General features: G+C 41.0%; 1 protein-coding gene across 2 annotated transcripts in view; it reads right to left on the bottom strand.

The window, feature by feature from the left end:
- Nucleotides 1-20,389, bottom strand: part of WDR11 (WD repeat domain 11) — a 68,862-nt gene that overhangs the window by 7,349 nt on the left and 41,124 nt on the right. For both annotated transcript variants that reach the window (XR_015241885.1, XM_025918050.2), the window contains exons 14-21: nt 18,605-18,713; nt 16,672-16,796; nt 15,576-15,723; nt 11,330-11,436; nt 10,804-10,918; nt 10,331-10,502; nt 2,022-2,130; nt 1,083-1,145 (exon numbers count right to left, since the gene is read on the bottom strand). Coding sequence is in view for 1 of the 2 variants with exons in the window: in XM_025918050.2 (XP_025773835.1) it covers nt 1,083-1,145; nt 2,022-2,130; nt 10,331-10,502; nt 10,804-10,918; nt 11,330-11,436; nt 15,576-15,723; nt 16,672-16,796; nt 18,605-18,713 (948 nt within the window). In the remaining variant the exon portion in view is untranslated. The remainder of the gene's footprint in view (nt 1-1,082; nt 1,146-2,021; nt 2,131-10,330; nt 10,503-10,803; nt 10,919-11,329; nt 11,437-15,575; nt 15,724-16,671; nt 16,797-18,604; nt 18,714-20,389) is intronic.

The raw sequence follows: 20,389 nt of genomic DNA, 5'->3' as shown, positions 1-20,389 counted from the left end.
GTTATTCCTTAAATTTTTTGTTCTTTTTGAACTAGGTAGTATGCCTAGAAGGAAGTTGCTTTGCCAGGACACTGAAGTTACAGATGCTTTAGAAGGCACAGAGCGTGTCTGGGCTTAGAGAACTAGAACCTGTCAACCACAAGGGCGTGATCTCTGACTCTGGCTTACACCCTGGCAACAGGTCAACTCATGGTTTTGAAAACAAGAACAGAGGTCTAACAATAGGAACGAGGTCACTGTTGATAAAATGGTTTGCTAATCATCAGAAACAGGATACACTTTAGGAAAGATACATTCAGAAACTGTTCCCAAAAAATACATAAGGAAAAAAAGCCAGGTTTTTGTAAGTTGGTTTTTCTAAAATAGCCATACATAGAATATTCATAAATCAGGGGAGGAAAAGAGGTTCTTTAAATCTTTTCTTTTCCACTGAAACACAAATGTTAACTTTTGGATGCAGAAAACAGTAATTACTTTGAATCTGGCGTCAATAAAACATGGTAAATTTATTACATGTGACAGATTCTAAGACTGCAAAAATGTATCATGTTTTACCAAGAACTCCTGGCGGACCCATACTTTTCCACTTCCTTTGCAATGTTATTCCCAATGCCAATTACAGGGTACTTCTAAATGCCCTCCCTCCAGGGAGCACATTAGTTTCTCAGAGTTGTACACGCGCAGCACTGGACACAGAGAACTTATTTTAGAAAAGGCAGCTGCCACACAAGAACCACCCTGTGCGTGGCCTCTAGCACGAGGCTTCGCAGGGCACTGCAGGTGGAGGTGGGCGGAGCCACAGAGGTGCTCAAGCCGCAGCCTCCACCCTGCCCTGACCTGAGACCACAGCAACCTGATGCTTATAGACTTGGCGAAGGTAGATGTTGTCCCTGTAACTACTGACTAACTATGTTTCTGCAAAACAAAGATCCTCAAGGGAGATAAACCTCTGTGAACAGAACGGTCTCGCCTTGGGGCTACTATTTTCTAAACACAACTTACTTTAACTTCAAAAAGCCTAAATTATAATATTTTCCTTCTCCTAGTCTTATCTTTTCATAAAACGTAGCCGGAGTGCTTACTTTGACAATGAATTCAGCTGTTCTTGAAGGAGATTCTTTATTTCTTCATTTTCTGGATAATCACTGTACAGAAAAGATTGTGAGTCAGCTCATGCAGTTACACATGTAATACAACCATGTATTTCTTCACCAGAAAAAAAGTTGTGCCAATAAATACCCTTTGCAGTAGCTGGTTTAAAAAGCTGGTTTCAGACCAAACAGCAACTACTCAAGAACCTATCAGCCACCTTTCGTGACTGCTTTTAGTTTTAGTTAAAACAGAACAAACAAACAAACAAAAATGAGTAAAGAAAGTCTCATTGGCTTTCAAGAAAGCAGAAAATTTATCAGTTGGCTCTAAAAACAATCATTTTAGATTCATGTTAATAAGGAACCTAGCAATGACTAAAGGAATTTGTTCTTTCTGCTCTGCAAAATGGACATTCATTTCTCCAAGGAGATACTTCTTGGAGAATAGATACCCATCACATTATTTTCTTTTTTTTTTATTCCCCTAACCCCTGCCTACCTGTGCACTCGACATGGCAGAAGTCCAATAACACTCGCAGATTTAACTAATAACCATACTACTAGTTACCGTATGTTTTTGGAGTGAAGCAGGTGGGGACATTCATAAAACATACAATACCTCTGCAGTAAGCCCATTCTTGCTGCTTTTAGAGTGGATTTGAAGCCTGGCTTCAAATTCCTCTTGGCCTAATTGGCCATCTTCACACTCATCATACATCCCACACTCCACATTTGGACCACAACCAGAGAGCTGCTCGTGTAGCCAGCCCCCCCCACGCCCCCGGAGGGTGGGGACGAGAGGCACATCAGGGATTGTTCCAATGTGTCTGCCTCAGCTTGTCTTTACAGGCTCCCGCTGTACTGATTTTCAGGGTGCCCTTCAACCCCAAGGAAATTAAGAAAGGAAAACAGCACGTGGTAAAAACTTACACATGAGAAATGTCCAGAGAATACTGTCCGTTCCACGGCTGGTGTAATAAGAAAGCTTTCAAGGCAAGAGAGGCCCTGGGAATAAGGAGATAGGGGCACCACACAGGCTCTAGACAAAAAAAAAAAAAAAAAAAAAAAAAAAAAAAAAAAAAATTAAAATTAAAAATAAATAATAATAAATAAAATAATAAAATTTCTTTCAATAAAATTTTGTAGTTCTGCTACGAAGCTTCAGCTACAGAAGTTTACAGAGAAGTCAACAGAGAACAAAGTAGAAACGTGGTGGCAGCTGAGAGAGGGTACTCAGTGTAATCACTGCTTAAAGACAAGCAGGCTAGGAGTGGGGAGATTCTCTTCATTCAAATGATTAATATCTCTTTTTCCCCCTTTTAAAATGTAACTGTCCTTGTATGGTATGAAAACACTGATCTTAAGTGAATAAAAGATTCAATGTAACAAAACTCAACCGACATTAAGAAACCTCATTATTTTGAAATACTAAAAACAGTACTTACCTGTGTCATCTAGATACCATTTGCCATCTTTGCTCTTCTGAGACTATTAGACAACATGGCCCATCAACCTTGAGCCTGTCACTAAAAGCCACCTCGGATCAAAGGCATTTTCAGGTCTCACTTGTAAGAGCAGCCCTTGAACAGAAGGATCATCTTCCTAGACCACGGGCCCTAGCATCCCCTACGGGCAACAGCTGGCTTACTTAGCACACAACAGAGATTTGCCTGTTGTTCAGCACGTTCTAGCCTAAAGAAGCAGAAGCCCCAGGGCCCGGTGTCTACGCAGCTGTGCGGCAGCTAACTTACACAGCCTGCTGGGTCGGACACTCGAGCGAATACAGTTCTTCGGGACTTCATTTCAACTTTAATGAATTAACCTTAATTAATTTCAACTAACTTAAATTTAAAAACTAATACTTGATTCGGTCATCGGATAACTTTTAAATCTATTAGGAAGAAGATGAATAGCTTCGTGGCCACTTTTTCAGTTGTAAATTTTATAGAATCTAAAAACAGCTTAAGTATTTCTGCTGAAAATTTGTCCTCTGAATTAAGATAAGTTCTAATGTAAAATACTGGATTTTGAAAACTGAGCACTCAAAAATGTGAAATATCTCATCAGTAATTTTTTTTTAATTTTTTTTTTTTTTTAAACAGAATTTTCTTCAACGTTTATTTATTTTTGGGACAGAGAGAGACAGAGCATGAACGGGGGAGGGGCAGAGAGAGAGGGAGACACAGAATCGGAAACAGGCTCCAGGCTCTGAGCCATCAGCCCAGAGCCTGATGCGGGGCTCGAACTCACGGACTGCGAGATCGTGACCTGGCTGAAGTCGGACGCTTAACCGACTGCGGCACCCAGGCGCCTCTAAATTTTTTTTTTTTTTTTTTAACATTTATTTATTTTTGAGACAGAGAGAGACAGAGCATGAACAGGGGAGGGGCAGAGAGAGAGGGAGACACAGAATCTGAAACAGGCTCCAGGCTCTGAGCGGTCAGCACAGAGCCCGACGCGGGGCTAGAACTCAAGGACCGCGAGATCATGACCTGAGCCGAAGTCGGACGCTTAACCGACCGAGCCACCCAGGCGCCCCTCATCAGTAATTTTTAATACGGACTATATGCTGAAAAAATTTTGGATATGCTAGGTTAAATAAAATTTTTATTAAAATTAATTTTATCTGTTTCTTTTCACTTTCGTTAAAGTGGGTACCAGAAAATGTAAACTAACATGTGGCTCACATTACATTTCTACTAGTACTGCTTTAGAAAACTTCATTCTATGTTGTTAGCTAAGAATTAAATCAAAGATAAAATATCTTGTGTGGACTTTTCAAAGTCAGAACATGGTCAGAAATATTTCTTTATAAAAATTTTTTTAAGTTTATTTTTATTTATTTTGAGAGAGAGATAAAGAGCAAACGGGAGAGGGAGACAGAATCCCAAGCAGGCTCCATGCTGTTTGCGTAGAGCCCCATGCGGGGCTCAGATTCACAACTGTGAGATCACGACCTGAGCCGAAGTCAAGAGTCGGACACTTAACCAACTGAGCCACCCAGGAGCCTCTGGTCAGAAATATTTGTAATACTACTTTTTTTCAAACCCAAGAGTTTTAATATTGACTCATTAAAATCACTTAAACTGCAGTCCATATTCAGAGGACCTCTGTTACTTCCTTATCCTGACAGGTATATTCCTTGTCGGAAGCCCAGCATCCATCCAAGGCTCCTGCCTGCACTGGCTTCTCATGTCTCCTGAGTCTCCCCTAATCTAGAACAGTCTTCTCACCTTTTTGTTTTTGGTCTTACACAATGTTTTCATTTTGGAAAAGCCCTGGCCCATTCATTGTCTTAGGAACTGGTCTCCATTGTGATTTGTGTGTTTTCTGAGCCTCAAACTCTGGTCAAACATTTTCGGCAAGAACGGGATACAAGGGATGTTGTATACTTCCCACCACATTCCATTGGAGGGAGCATGTCGGCTGGCCTCCTGTTAACAATGAATCTGATCATCTGGTTAAGGGGAACTCATGGGCTCTGCCGTAGTCAAGGCACAGTTTCTTCTTTACAGTTAGTAGGTAACATGGCGGGTGGGGTGCAGCATGGGGAGATACTGTGAGACCGAATTTCCCATTCCCTTCCACCCGGTGGTCTGACACCCACTGATGACCCTGGCTTGAACCGACTATACATTAGGAAGGGGAATTGGTGATTTTCTAGTTCCATCATTCTGTTTACATTTATCAACCAGCATTCTTCTACAAATAGAAGCCTTCTCGTCTTGCCCACACCCGTTCCTCTTTCTCTTTGAATATTACTAGGAAACAACGGATTAAAAAAAAAAATCAATATAGCTGTTATTCTTTGCAATGTTCAGACGGCCCCAGATTTGGTAGTGGAAGCCCCTAAATGCTAGTTTTTATATCTTTATGACAGGTTCTCATTCGTCTTTCAATTCCTTCCTTAGTTTCTGGCAACACACAATGTCCCAGACTCATCTTGTAACTTTCTTGCCTCTGTCCTGGAATAAACTGTCCAAGGAGCCCTGGTTCTTTTTAGTTGGGAAATGGAATTTATAAACCAAATCTGGGTGCCAGGAACGCTCACTGCCATCTAAATGTCATTGCTTCTAGGTGTGAGATCAGTATACAGAACCAGGATATGAGGAAATAAGGAAATAACATTAAAATTAAGGAAATCACATTAAAAAAGGAAAAAAGTCACGAATTTATACTGGTATCTCCAATGCAGATCCACTCCTGGAGGGTTCTTCCTCCGCACCCCTCATTCCGTGTCTGTATCTCCCTTTTCCCTCAATAGGAACCCTGGTTCCCCTAAATTGCATTTACTGGCCTGTTCCAGCTGATAATATGCACAAAACAGTTTCAGAATGACTAGTGCCACTGTCAACGAGTGGACTGGTGCCACCACCCAGGGCAAATTCCTTTGCGGCTCTTTGTCCCCAGCATGAACCACTAAGGTGCACCAGGAGAGTTCTGGCTTTCAGTTATTTGAACTATTCTTACCAATTTGTCATATGGTTTGGTTGAATGGTTTGTGTTCTAGAGTTTGCTTTTTCTTTCACCCTTGTTTTCATTTTGTGGTTGACCTTTGAACAGCATGGGTTTGAACCACACGGGTCCACTTACAGGTGAATTTTTTTCAATAAATACAGCACCATACTGCAAATGTATTTCCTCTCATGAGTTGACAAAATTATGATTTCACGAAAATCTCCTATGATTTTCTTAATAACATTAATTTCCTTTCTTTAGCTTACTTTATTGTAAGAATACACATATAATACATATAACATACAAAGCATGTGTTAATCGACTATTTAGGTCATTGGTAAGGATTCTGGCAACAGCAGGCTATCAGGAAAGTTTCTGGGGAGTGAAAAATTATACTTGGATTTTCAACTGCATGAGGGGCCGACAGCACTAAGCCCCATGCTGTTCAAGGGTCACTTGTATTTTCTGAGGACGCACAACATTTACGTGATTCCGAACTTGAAACTATATAATATTAGTATATTCACTGAAGTCTCACCCATCCCGCTTCTCTCCATCTTTCCATCTACCTCCTATGACTCCTTTTACTAATCATGTTCTTTAGATCTTGGATTATTCTGCGTGGCTGTTGTTTCTGTAAAATAAGCAAGTGCAGAAGCAGACCGCACACACCTTTACCCTGGCATTGTTCACCTACCCATCCCCTATCACTCCACATCCGTTCAGAGAGACAGCCCTCATTCTAGTTTACTGCTAGACTATCCCATTGTGCACGTATTCCCAAATTTATTCTCTCCAGAATTTTGCTATGGTCACAGGTATGGATGGACACGTCCAGGTAAATCATTAGTAGTGGAACTGCTGAGTAAAAAGGTAAATATACGTGCACGTTTGTGAACTACTGCCCAATCCCCTCCTCCAGGGAGTGCTCTGTGAGTACTGCACGAGTTACTGGTTTCCTCAGATCTGCAAGAGCATGTTTTCAAGCTCTCAATTTTTATTGATCTGACAGTTGAGAAGCAGATTCTTAGTGTAATTTTAATTTGTATGTTTCGTATTAGGAATAAAGTTGAGCATCTTTTCATATATTTAAGGGCCATTGGTATATATATTTTTTCTTCTCTGTGGACAGTCTATTAAGGACGTGGAAATAACTTCTAGAAATACCTTCTCCCAGGTTATAATTTGCATTTTGCTTTGCTGAGAGTTTCTGTTGCTATGAAGTTTTAAACATTTTTCCATTTGGTAAAATTTATCTTGTACACCCAGGTTATTAAGGGAGGAATGTACCTGGTAAGAGTGAGACTCACCTACATACCTACAGAACCATTAAAACCAGCACCGGAAGAGACGAGCGTGGGTCTACTTATTAGCACACTCTGTCTCTACTCATCCTTACTAGACAACCACGTAATCCTCCAGCTCTCAAGTCGGCCCCTGTCACCTTCAGACGGTAGTGGCTGCTGGCATTAGGTTACAAAATGTTTGGAAACAGTCCATGTGAGGACACAAAGACTTAACGGTACAAATTAAGCTTGGAAACAGAGGAAGTTTCCAGGTTAAGTGGTAGTTTCTTAATCAATGGACAATGAAAAGACACAAGAGAATATTCTTAAAAAGCAGCACTCCACAGTTTTTACGTAACGTGAGCAAGACAACCTTTACCAAGCCAGGGCAAACGGAGGGAAACGTCTGATTTTTAAAAACAAATGTGTCATTTCTCCGAAATGAAACATTGCTGATGGCATCCCAATGGGGGTGAACAAATTGCAAGTGAACTCCACTCCCTCCTACCTTTCTTCTCAAGGGCAAAGATCAGCCATGAGAACACAACAGGTGACCATCTCGCAGCTGGAGAAAGTCAGCTACAAGAGCTCGTTCACGTCTAGAAATGACAGCGTAGAATGAAAAGGCGGCTCGCGGCATGGATACTCTCCCTCACACGTTCTGCTTGGTCTGGGCTACAGCTATTGGGGTGTCAAACAGAAGCACGCCCAGACTGTTGGCTGCCTGTGTGACAGCAGTGCAGAAAACACTGAAGAGCTGAGAAGAAAAGCAGGAGGAAGATCGCTCCCCCGCCAAGCGGAGGTGGCAAATGGCAAGGCGCGCAGGCGGTCTGGGAAGGAGAGGACCCTGCCCTGGTGACTTTTTCACTATGACGCAATGAGGGGGGGAAGAAGGGACACAAGAAACACTACTGACATTTTGGGCGGGACCATTCTTCATCGTCCAGACTGTTCCATGCACTGCATGCTGTTCAGTAACCCCAGACCTCCCCCCTGCCCCCGCAAGTCATGACACATTGCCAAATACCCCAAAGGAAAACCACTGGAATTGACTGGAAAGCAGAGGCAGACGAAGAGGCAGGGTTTGGGCATAAATCTGACTGCAGAAAGCCTCCTTCTATGTGTGCTCCCTCGGGGAAAAGCGTGTCGTCCAGCAGTGGCCCGAGCAGCCGGGAGGAACCGGATTGCAGTCTCTAACACCACGCCGACACCTTTCAGGGTGTGTGGAAACTGCATCCAACTGGAATGTCATTAAACAAGTCCCACACTCTTGGATTCCTTCTTGACGCCGCTAAAAAAAAGTCTTACAATTTTTTTTTTTAAATGCCATTTTATGACCCTGATAAATAAGGCAGCAAAGGTTCTCCAACTCAAAAACAGGGCCCCCCATCTTCTATGTTTGTCAGACCTTCTCGCTTATTGAGGTGGGGAGGGCTGAGACAAATGTAAACAGGGGGACGGGGGAGAGGACTTTCTAAGCTGTTCTAAGAAAACCGACAAACCTGAACCAGTAGGATATTCTCTACTTGTTATTAAGGAGAATTAAAGAAAATTTATTAAATATATCACTGCATATGACCTAAAATGATTTTTCATCCCATATTAAGAAGCCCAAACTGTCTAATTCCCCAGAATAAGAATATATTAAACATAATTTTCCCAGACCATATCAGCATGTATCTGGAGGTAAACACAGAGACCTCTTCTTGCTAACTCCGTATTTAGGCTGCCACCAGTTTTGATTCTTTAATGTGTATCGAATGTTGTTTAAAGGTCAATATTGACCTTTCCCCATTACTATTTTAAAGACTTTCCCTTTCTGGCTGAGGGTACATCACTAGAGATTGGATAGGAATGATTTAATGATGGGCTCCGATTCTGTAGTCACTTTAATTTAAGAAAGAGCTACCTTGGCTTTGGTAGACTCGAATTTTAAATTAATTGTGACTGAAAAGTTTTCAAACGTTTGGATTATACTGGCGCACCTCTTTAACCTACAACTAGTAACTCAGTTAGAAAGAAAACCATCTCGAAGTTCCCTCGATTTCCGCAAGAACTTGAGGTGTGTTACGGAAGGAAGTAGGGGATGGTCGCCCCTCTGCGGAGCTGGCAAACGTCTCAAGGACAGATGCGGGCATGCAGTCCTCAACCCCTGGCTTCAGCAGGTGGCCATCACAGTCACACAGGAGGAAGTGGCGGTACCGAATCCACTGGCAGGGGTGGGGAAGCGACAAAAACAAAGCACACCTAACAGAACTTCGAGGGAGCCCGGCCAGCATCCGCAGCACGCTGGGAGCACCTCAAGCAGGAACACAAGGTCCAAGGGCAGGTTTCAAAACACTGTCTCTGAATGTGCCAAAGACCGACCTTCCAGAGGTACAGACAGTTCCCAGAGCTGCCAGTTCTAGGCTGAAACTCAGCAAGTGACCAAACAAGTCTCTTAGGAAATGCTCTACAGATCAGCAGCCTGGAGTGCACACCGCAGGGATGCCTGGAGAATACTTAATGCAGGAAGTTTCCTGCTTTGCTCCAATTAGGATCAGAAGGTCTGTCTCCCTCCAAAAGCACATTCCAAGGATGAACGCTGTATTTCATTGGACACAAGCTGCCTTTCAAACCGACAATCCCATTCTTTTTTCAAAGTCACAGAGGTTATAGTTACTAAAATATTCTTCATTCTGATAAAAACAATCTAAAAATAGGTATGATAGAGCAATCATCTAATTTTATTTTGACTGGCCATTTAACCTATCTTAAGATAGGTATCAAAATTCATGACAGAACACTGTCTGTCCTTACCAAAGTACCTTTTCTATGATACATGCTCGCCCCTTTCTTTTCTAACATGGTTTGTTTTCTCCCTTCCTTTCTTCCTTCCTTCTTTCTCCCTTCCCTCCTTCCTTTCGTTTTCTTTCTTTCTCTTTCTTTCTTTCTTTCTTTCTCTCTCTCTCTCTCTCTCTCTTTCTTTCTTTCTTTCTCTTCCTTCCTTCCTTTCTCTCTCTCTCCCTCTCTCTCTCTCCCCCCCTCCCTCCCTCTCCCTCCCTCCCTCCTTCCCTCCCTCTCTCTGTCTCTCTCTGCCCAACATGGGCTCCAACTTGTGAGATTAAGAGTCACATGTTCTACCTACCGAGCCAGCCAGGCGCCCCCAGTGATACATGCTTGCAAAAGACATCAAGCTCATTAGGAAAAAGCCAGCAGCACCTTACCACTAGATTCACTTCCTCTGATGAGTTCTCCTGAATTCTAAGTGTATCATTTTTATGTAAACATCTTTGATCTTTTGACAAAGCACTCTGCAAAGGGTCAAAGAAGGGGCACTTGTCAAACCAGAGGCGGAGAATGACTGGCATCTGCAGTTACAGAGTCCAGCGCACTCAAGCTTGAAGTTAATATATTTCCTTAAACTCAGATGGTTAGAAAGCAAGACCGAAAAGAAACACAGGCAGCTCTGTCTTTGGAAGAGAGCAGCCTGGGCGAAATAAAGGCGTTCCATACCGGTTAGCTCTTGTTCATCCATTCTGAAACACGTGGACTTCATAGACATCTCCAGGACTCGGATACACCCATCATCTGATGCCAAGATCACTTTATCTGAAGTACACCAGTCCACATCCAATATCCGAAAGGTCACGTTTCTTCCGCTTCTTAAACTGCTCACCATCTGAACCTACAAGAGTGAATTTGGTTGTCATTTTCAGAAAGAAAAGGAAGATGTTTATCACAGACGGTGCCTGTGGCAAAGACCAGCGTGAGTTAAAACCGAACAGTCTTTGGCAATCTCCTTTCCACATGCAGGTTGCATTTTAAAGATTCCAAAGACAGTGATACCATTAAAAGCGAGAAAATGGTTTTGAGAAGCTTGCTAAACCCATTACACAGGCTTCATTTCTACATCAGAAGGAGGGAGAAGAATACAGCTCCTGTGGCCAGCAGCTTGGTTGGAGGGCCCCTCCCGGGGCTGAGCCCACCTCTTTCGTGTCCCACACTTCCGCACCGTCGCTGTACATTGCTATTAGTTTTTGGTTTCCTTTACCAGGGGCAAAACGAATCTTCCTCACCCAGCTGCGGTGTGTAGGTATTCCTCTGAGGACACACAAAAACAAAATGCCAGTATGAAGCAGGGTAAGATCTCGTCACCAGAAACTATGTCCAATGACTCTTTCTAGGTCTGTTTTTGACAAGGTCTGGTGACACGAGAACCACTTTGCTTTCTGGGACAGGGGTCCCATCCGACGGAAAGGGTCTGCCTTTTCACAACAACTCGAATAATGTCTCAGCAAGCACTTCTGCCTGCATACTAAATGTCTCCAATGAATGACCCAGAGCTTGGCTCAAGGCCCTTCCTCCCAAGTTCAGTGACAAGAGACCCAAGGGTGTAAGCGACACTGGGTCATGTTTAATGATCCTACTTACCATGTCACAAGCCTCCAAAGGAAACGTAACAAGAAGCTACTTTTTTTTTTAATCAAATAATATTGCATTCTTGAGTCATACCTGGATACTCTGCCTTTCAAGTCCCAAAAATTTAAATTTCCATCCATATCTCCAAGAACTAATGTGTCACCTTTCCAAGCGATGCAGGTAATACTACCCATACTTCCCTAGAAAACAACAGCAACAAATACACATGGCTTTCACTACTTAAGAGCCATCAAAACAGAGAAATGTTTTTACCTAATGTGATAAAATAATACAGGTATTTGAATTAAAACTTCACTATAAACGGTTTTGCTTTAGTATGAATGCCATCAAATACTAACAGACTTCGGACACTAAAAGTGCCACCCACCTAGTTCATCAATTTCAACTATGAAGAAACAGGAAATTTCAATTTGACAGACATTAAGTTATCCGAACTAAATTTATAGAGAAAAGAGAACTTTTAAGGAAGAAATTCCTCATAGAAAGCAAATTAAAAGAAATAAAGAGAAAGAAGAAAACCTTTTCCAGAGAGCTCTTGTCTCCAACTTATCATTCACTGCAAAAGGATAAACCACTCTATTCCAGAGGAAACTACTCAAAGCTGTTTCATAACGGATTGTGCAGTTTTTCTACTGAAAAGGGGACCCAGAGCTTCACGGATACCTTCAGGAATCATGAAGGTAAAAAGATACTGTAGATTAAAGGCGTCTGCACAATCTGAATTCACAGAAAGCTTTGCAAAGAAGGTACACATGGAAACTCAAATATAAGAAGGTAACACTATTGTAGTAACTCCCAGGCGGGGTTTGAGAAAGGAGCCTACTGCTCTAACAGACGCACAGAGGCAGTGTGACAGAGACCCTAGGAGTCCAGGCTCTGGAGTCAGCTGCCTGGGCTTGGATCTGAGCTTTATCACTCAAATCTGTTGTGTGCTTTGGGGCGCATTCACTTAATCTTCCTGCCTCTTGAATTTATTATGGATCAAGGAGGTTAAGCTCATGAAACTTGAGGAGTTCCTGTTACTATTAATGAATTTCTACAGGAAAGGGCTCAAAACAATGCCTGCTACACAGCAGTCAATACATGCTACTATTAAACCATATTATTGCTTATTTATTTCTCCACTTATTAAATCTGCTTTTACAGCTATAAAACAAAATAAAAATAAAAATCCACATGCTTAGTTCTCATGCTATCCATAGTAGGGAGTAGAAAGCTCAAGGTTTGCCAAATTGACTATTAATAGACTGGCCCACACGTCAAATACTGCATAAATCCTAGTGGTAGTCAAGAAATAAAAGAAAAAGACTGGATTAAAAATGAATTATTTTAGGGGCGCCTGGGTGAATCAGTCGGTTAGGCATCCAGCTCTTGATCTCAGCTCAGGTCTTGATCTCAGGGTCGTGAGTTCAAGCCCTGCATTAGGCTCCATACTGGGCATGGAGTGTACTTTAAAAAAAAAAAAAAAAAGTATTTCAAAGAATTCAATAATAAAAAACTTAGAAAGTTATGTTAAATAAACAGAATTCTATATAGTATGAAGCAACACTGCAAGGTCTTATTAAACAATTTTTAATTAAGAATTTGCCTTTAGGGGCACCTGGGTGTCTTAGTTGATTAAGTGTCTAACTCCTGATTTCAGCTGAGGTCGTGATCTCACGGTTCATGAATTTGAACACCACATTGGGCTCCACGCTAGCAGTGTAGAGCCTGCTTGGGATTCTCTCTCTCTCTCTCTCTCTCTCTCTCTCTCTCTCTCTGCCTCTCCCCCATGCTGTCTCTCAAAAATAACTAACTTTGAAAACAAAAAAAGAATTTGCCTTTACTATTTAGTTTTAAAAACTTTCACATTTTATAACTTTACTTCCTAAACTCTAAAAATTAAAACGTAAAAGTTTAAAATTTAAGCTCAGAAATCAAATTAGAATTATAAGTGAAGATATTAATACAACCATATAATTAAACAATCCAGATCTTTCTACCTAAGAGTTTGTTGGTGGGATACGAGCCATATGGAATACCAAGGTGCTTTCAGAGGATGTGGCATAAAGCTGCTTTGTGGCTCCAAATAATCCTGAGAGAACTAAATGTGAGATTAAAACTCAATAGAGTATTATTAGCTGACACTGTTATGTTCCTGTATATAAAATACGATGTTCCAAACATCAGAAGTCAGGCTGGCCACAAAGCAGGGACACTCATTCTCTCCCACTGTTCCAGTTTTGTGAATAAAGGCAATCAACTACAGACGCTCCAGAATTTAAAATACGCCAAACTTCCCTTTTCTTTTTACCGTCTGTATATACACTATAGTTCTGGGGCCAACTCAAAGCAAACGTTTAATACTTCACATTTAGGAGGAAGGTGATAAATATTGGATTAAGACAAGCAAACAAAACCCTGCCTAAATTCTATATTAGTCCCTAGAAAGTGTTTAAATTCCAGAGAATAAAAACGATGAGCCAATTCCTCGTGTATTACTGAGAAGACGCTCAAGTCCCTTTCCCTAACTGCTCCGAACTGCATACTCATTTCACCGGAGGCTGGTCATTCCGTGAGAAAGTGGCTTCCAGCCATGGAATGGAAGGCTCTGGCAGGCAGATGGAGACTTGCTATTCCCTTACTTTAGACCTCCACAAGAGGAGACAGAATCTTACAAGTCCTGAGGCACAATTATCATCCTGAAAGGAATACTTCTAAGAGGGAAACTTGGGTCTAATGTCCAAAAGTTTTAAACTTTTTCTGGGGTAAGGAGGAACTGGCATCTCAATTACTGGATCGTTTCTAGATCCTCATCGCAAGCGTGGAGCAGATTAGCAGCAGACGGAACTGCCTGCGAGTGGCACTAGAAGCGCTGAGATGGGGCCTTCTCTGAGCTTCTGGAGGAGGAACCTCCTATTTTCTAAGACAGCAAACAGATTCCACAGGACAGCTACATGACACTGCAAGTCTTCCATCTGCACTCCTTAGTGGTCTTTCATCCTATACGCTTAAAGCAAGTTACCTTTCTGTTATGACTACCAAATATCAATCTTTCACACTCTCATTACCACTTCCATCCTTTCAAACTAGTGACAATTGGAAAAAGTTCAAAATAGGCATTACTAAGTCTCAGGTATGACCTGTTCTATATAACAGTAAAAATGAAACTGGTTTGAAAAGTACTTTCACATGTTAGTTTCCATTTCTAGGAGAGAAGGTTGTTTGGCCTCAACTCTTCTGTTGTTTACAAGCAAGATGTGGCAGCAGCCTCTGAGAGGTCCCACTAACCCTGCCTTGAGGACTCATGTCCCTTGGCAGTCACCTCCCACGATGAACAGGACTGACCCGTGAACCAACAGCACACTGAGGAAATGACGGAGTGGGATTGCCCAAGGTCCTAAACACTGCAGCTTTCTCTGTGTTCTCTCTTGAATCACTCGCTCTGGAGGAAGGCACTCAACCCTATGGAGAGGTCCATGTGAGGAAGAACGGAGGCCACTCGTCAACAGCCTGCATTATTTTGCAATGGCCCTGTGAGTTAGCCATCTGGAAATGGACCTTCCACCCTGGCCGCCATCCTGACTACAACCCATGACACTCTGAGTCACCTGCAAAACATGAGGGTTGGCATTCAACTAAAACATTACATTTTTAGACAATTACTTTAAATGAATAGATGTATTTTATGCCATCATCTCATCCCTCCGCTTAACCATTATAATAGTATTAGTTAACAAAAACATTTTCTTAATCTATTCATTAAGAACAACCTATGAGATGCATGCGGACATAAACTGTGAACTACAGAAGCTCTGAGGGTCTCACAAGGTCATAGAAGGATATACATAAATTAGTAAATATTAATAATACTATTGCACTTACAACCTGATTACTATTACCCCAAAATAATGCTAGACTGTAAGTCAAATCCTTCAGGGTAATGCCTGAAACGGAAAGAGGAGAGACACCGGAGTCAGACGGCAGACCTGAGTTTAGAAGTGCCATGTCGCTAAGCTGGGTAATGTTGGGAAAGTTACTTATTCTCCCTCAGTTTTGTCACAGATAAAATGGAAATAATTCCTCATGGATTATTAAAGGGATAAAGAGTAAGTAACACGTAGTAAGTATTTATGCTAAGTAGTTACAATGTTACTCTCTAGCAGTATGGGACAAGTTTATTATCAATGATACTATCTCCTTAAATAGTGAAGTTTATTATTTACATTAAACTTTTCTGAAATAGTTTCACAACTTAACTATGGCTTCCCTGGATATGGAATCAACAGAATCTTTGATCAGAACTCTCAATGAAGATTTAACCAGGAGTTGGACTCACATCCGGTGGAATCCGAGCACTATCTTTCACGGAGTTTCCTTCAACCGTGAGATGATAAACTTGGCCGTCATTATCAGTAAACACAAAATGTTCTCGGGCAGAGATGTTCTGGCTGAGTTCAGATTTACTTTCTGCCTCCTGCAACAAGCTTTGGAATAGAGAGAAGTAAGAGAAAGGTATTTCTTTTCCCTAGAGTGACAGTTAATTAACTTGCCCAAAATATAGATGCATTAACAAGAGGTCCAAAATGATTTCAAAGAAACAAACAAACCAACAAACCACAAGAAACAAACAAAACAAAAGGCTGAAACGGATCTTTGCCCAGCTAATAATATAGAAAACACAAATTAGGGGCGCCTGGGTAGCTCCTGATTTCAGCTCAGGTCATGATCCCAGGGTTGTGGGACTGAGCCCTGCTTTGGGATCTCTGCTTAAGATTCTCTCTCTCCCTCTCCCTCTGCCCCTCCCCCACACTCACAGGCTTACTCTCTCTTAAAAAAAAAAAGAAAAAAAAAAAAACAAAACCCAGAACAACAACAAAACACAAATGACTCCCAACTGGTCACACTATGAGAGAACACTTACCTCCCCCCCCAGAGGCATGCGGTCATCCAGACCTCACACAAGGAACTTCTTCACCATTTCTGCTGCAGAACACTCCTCAGCAGAAGAGAGGCCTTACCTCGACCCATCATTCTTTCTGAAGTTTTTTATTTGTAAAATTGATGGGAATGGGGATGGGGACAGTCCATAAATCTAGAATTCTCTCTGTATTTTCTTTGGTGTACATAAAATGAAAATATGATGTATCTAGATGTTCATGCTACACTCATTTGAATTTCAGCAGCTGAAGTTTATGGAACACATTCGCTAATGGATGCTGACACGTGGATATTACTGGCTACGTTATTGACCGCACTAAGAAATGAAATAATAGAATTCACTCAGTCTTCCAGGTATGCACTGAAGCACAACAAAGTATGTTCAAAAGCAGACTGCACCTTGCTGCTAGAGATGCCTTTGGGTGACACTTGTCAAGTTCCCGAGCATGACACTGGTATCCCAAATGACCAAGGTAGGAAACAGCACACCGCACCTGATCACGGATGATTCGACGACACTCAGCTCTGTATCTGAGACCACAGTCTGGCGGGCCATGGCCTCTCGGGTGGCCAACTGTTTCTTTCTCAGGCTCTTCAAGTTGTGAGATGGTGACCACTCCTGGGAAGCAAAGACAGGCACACCTAGAAATGCTCAGTTTACTTCAGTCAAAGAATCCTTCCAGAACAGCTGGGCATGCTCGCCACTGCCTGGCATCACTTCTTATTACTGCACATGAATTCACAATTTGTTCTGAGGTTTTATCTGTTTACACAAAGGTTGAATGAATGCATTTTAATTAGTGCTTAAGGCAGATTTTAATAGTCTGCCTCTTACCTCCTTCTACCTCTAATCTTTAATGAGAGCTTAAGGTTGAAGAGTTTAATGGCAAACTTCCGAAAGGTCTAACTTTTTGGTGCTTTCTTTTTCTTACAAAATGAAAATAATAAATATAATTATGGGATTTCCTCTTCCCTACTTCTACCCTACCTCTCCCCTGCAGGTGCACAGGGTGAGATTCGTGTTCCTCCAATCATGGCCCACTGTCATCCACAGATCCACCTCAAATCTCTGATTTTATTTACTTATTCTTTTGCATTCCCACCTATTCTAATGCATTCAATCTAATATCCTCTCATGTGCACAGATTCTTCATGGTAGTCATTTTCCATGCATGTATTTGTACCTTAGATAAATAGGACCGCGTCCTATCCTGCCCTGTTCCTAACTCTTCTCATTTAGCACAATCTAAGTCCCACCTCTGTGTCTTCTGCATGCTATACAATACTCCACGAGTGCATCTGCCGATTTTTAGTCTCTCTGTTCTCTCAGCAAAGGATACCCAGACTGCCTCCAAACTCTCACGACAAATAACACTGCAGTCAGTACCCTCACAGAAGCTCCTTTGTGATCAGGGGCTGAAAAGCTGGCACACAGGGGATGTCTGTCTGCCCAGGCGCAATCGGTCTGCTCTGCAGAGCGCCTCACTGATCTGCTTTCCCACCAATAGTTGCATAAGGATTCCTGTGTCCCATACCACACCCGCATCTGGTTTCCCAGTTTTTGCTAGTCTAAGAGTTATACCATGGTTATTTTATTTTGCCCATCTTTAAAAACAGATGAGTTTGAATCTTTCTTCCTATGCTTCTTGGCCTTTTAGGTTTCTCCACCAACCGCTCCTGTCCTGTGGCCATCTTTCCACGGGGGTTCCTGTCCTGTCACTGTATAAGTGCAAGACTTCCCACGATCCCAACCCCCTACAGGGATTAGTTGGTCCTTTGTTGGTTGCAGACACCGGTAAATTTCTTTTTCCAACTGGTCTTCTATATTTAACTTTGACATTAGTGTCCTTCATTGAATAGAAAGCATCAACCTTGACATAATTAAATGCATGAATTTTTCTTTTTTTGCCTTTTGGTTTGAGCTTCTATTGTCCTTTCCTGCTTCCAGGACACAAAAATATTCTTCTTTGTTTGACTATATTAATCTTACAGCTTTACATTTTTACATTTAGGTCTTTAATCCTGGAGACCCCACTTCTGAATAGAGTATTAGGTAGAGATCCAGTATTTTTCTCCATAAAGTGAGACCACTTTCCCAATACTGTCCTCCACTTTTTTCAAGGCTGAGTTAGCTGTTAGGATTTTTATCCTTTCATAAATCTTTTGGAGTATGTTTATCATGTTCCTCAAAACATTTAAGTAAAATTGTAATTCGAATTCCACCAACGTAATATTATCTTAACCGAACCAAGAAAATAAGAGTTATCTCCAGGTATTTAGATCATCTTCTCTTGAACACACATTTTTAACAAGAAAATACATGGCAGTAATGACTTCAATTCGAGCTAAAGAAAAATACCCACCACACACACACACGCCTATGTCCTTCACGCATGAAGAACATTTAGTTCTTCAGCTGGAACTTACCAAAGCAGTCACTGCAGGGAAGTTTTTGGACATCTCTCTCAGAATGGTACAAGTCCTAACATCCCATAACTCCAGGGGTTTATCTTTGAATACAACTGCCAAATACTGCCTAAAATAAACAAAATTACTAAATAAGCCCCTTATTGCAAGGTTTTCACCATAATACACACAAAAAGTTGAGTAAATCAGAAAACTCACATGACACATTCTAAATACAGACAATATAAATTAACATTTAGTTCTCATGGTTAATAGTCATAAGAAGGTAAAACCCTAAGATGACCTTTGAGAGTCATACAGCCAAACTTACGTAAGGAGCCCAGCTCAGAAGACAGAATAAAAAAAGGCACAAGTTCATATCCTGGTGAAACAGTTTATAGTAATATGGTAACCCTCCCAAGATTTACTTTTCTGGCACGTGACATGAGAATACCCCTACCTAACCCAATGAATTGGTATGAGGATTATGGTAAAAATTAAATGAAAAAGTAAAAGTTTTCATAAAGTTTCTATCATGCTGACACTGAGGAAATGTGAGAGTAGAAAGATCCCTACATTCAGTGCATCCAAAGACTTATGTTCTCTTGCTCAGGACAAAGTTTGCCACTTGATAATTATGTGGCCTCAGACAAACCATGTAATCTTTTGGAGTTTTAGTCTACTTATCTTTGTAATGGTGTTAATAACACCTGTCTTACCTCCCTCACTGAATGCTCTAAGAATAAAAAGGGGAAGGGGAGGGGAGAGCGCACACGAATTAATTTTATAAACCATGATGGACTATACAAATGAAATATGTTACACTTTTTACAATGTCTAACATAAAGGCATCTAATGGCTTGTATGTAAATAACTAATATAAGACAAAATCTGGTGAATGCTATAAAGATTCACTACGAAAGAAGAGATTTACTTTGACAATCAGGAAATGGCATTCCAGGCAGTTACAAATGTGACAAATGGCCTAGACAAGAAAGGACACAGAGCGGGGGAACATGCTACCTGAGATGCAGAACGTGCGACAGCAATCATGGTGAGAAAGACTAAAGTGTGAATTTTGGATCACATTACAAAAGACTTAAAACACTTGAATATGTCAGACTAGGTTATAAAGAGATTTATCTTGCAGAGAATAGCTGATCACTGAAAGCTTTAGGATAGGAGGGATAAAGTGATCAGTTGTTTTAGGTGTATTAACTTAGCAGGTGTACATAGAGTCAAGACTGGCTGGAAACAGGAGAGACTGGAGTCTAAATAGTTTAACTGAACAATTCTGAAAACTTTCAGTCTCAGGACTCCTTTACATCTTTAAAAGTTATTGAGGACCTCCCACAAAGAACTTTTATGTGGTTTATAACAATTGACATTTTGCATATTAGAAATGAAATCTAAGAAATTAAAAACTATCCTTATTAACTCATTTTAAAGTAAAAAAATAGAAAATAGCAAGGTGGTAGATTTCAACATAAGTCACATTGATGATTACATTAAATAGGAATAATTTAAACACTGTCATTTGAAACACAAATTACCAAATAGAAAAACAAGCCCGGACTACATGCTTTCTAGAAGAAATCAACTTTAAATGTAAAGACATAGGTAACACACAAGTAAAAGGAAGAAAAAAATACACCATGCAAACTTTAGTCAAAAGAAAGCAGGAGTGGCTATATTAATCAGACAAATCCGATTCTGAATAAAGAATAGGACCAAAATAAAGAGGATATTTCATAATGATAAAGAAGTCAATTAATCAAAAGGACATAATAGCAATACCAAATATGC

Source organism: Puma concolor, chromosome D2 (assembly GCF_028749965.1).
Source record: "Puma concolor isolate L17-30 chromosome D2, mPumCon1.1.hap2, whole genome shotgun sequence".
NCBI classification, from domain to species: domain Eukaryota; kingdom Metazoa; phylum Chordata; class Mammalia; order Carnivora; family Felidae; genus Puma; species Puma concolor.
Note: the sequence above shows the minus strand (reverse complement) of the source record. Positions and strands in the feature narration are given on the sequence as shown.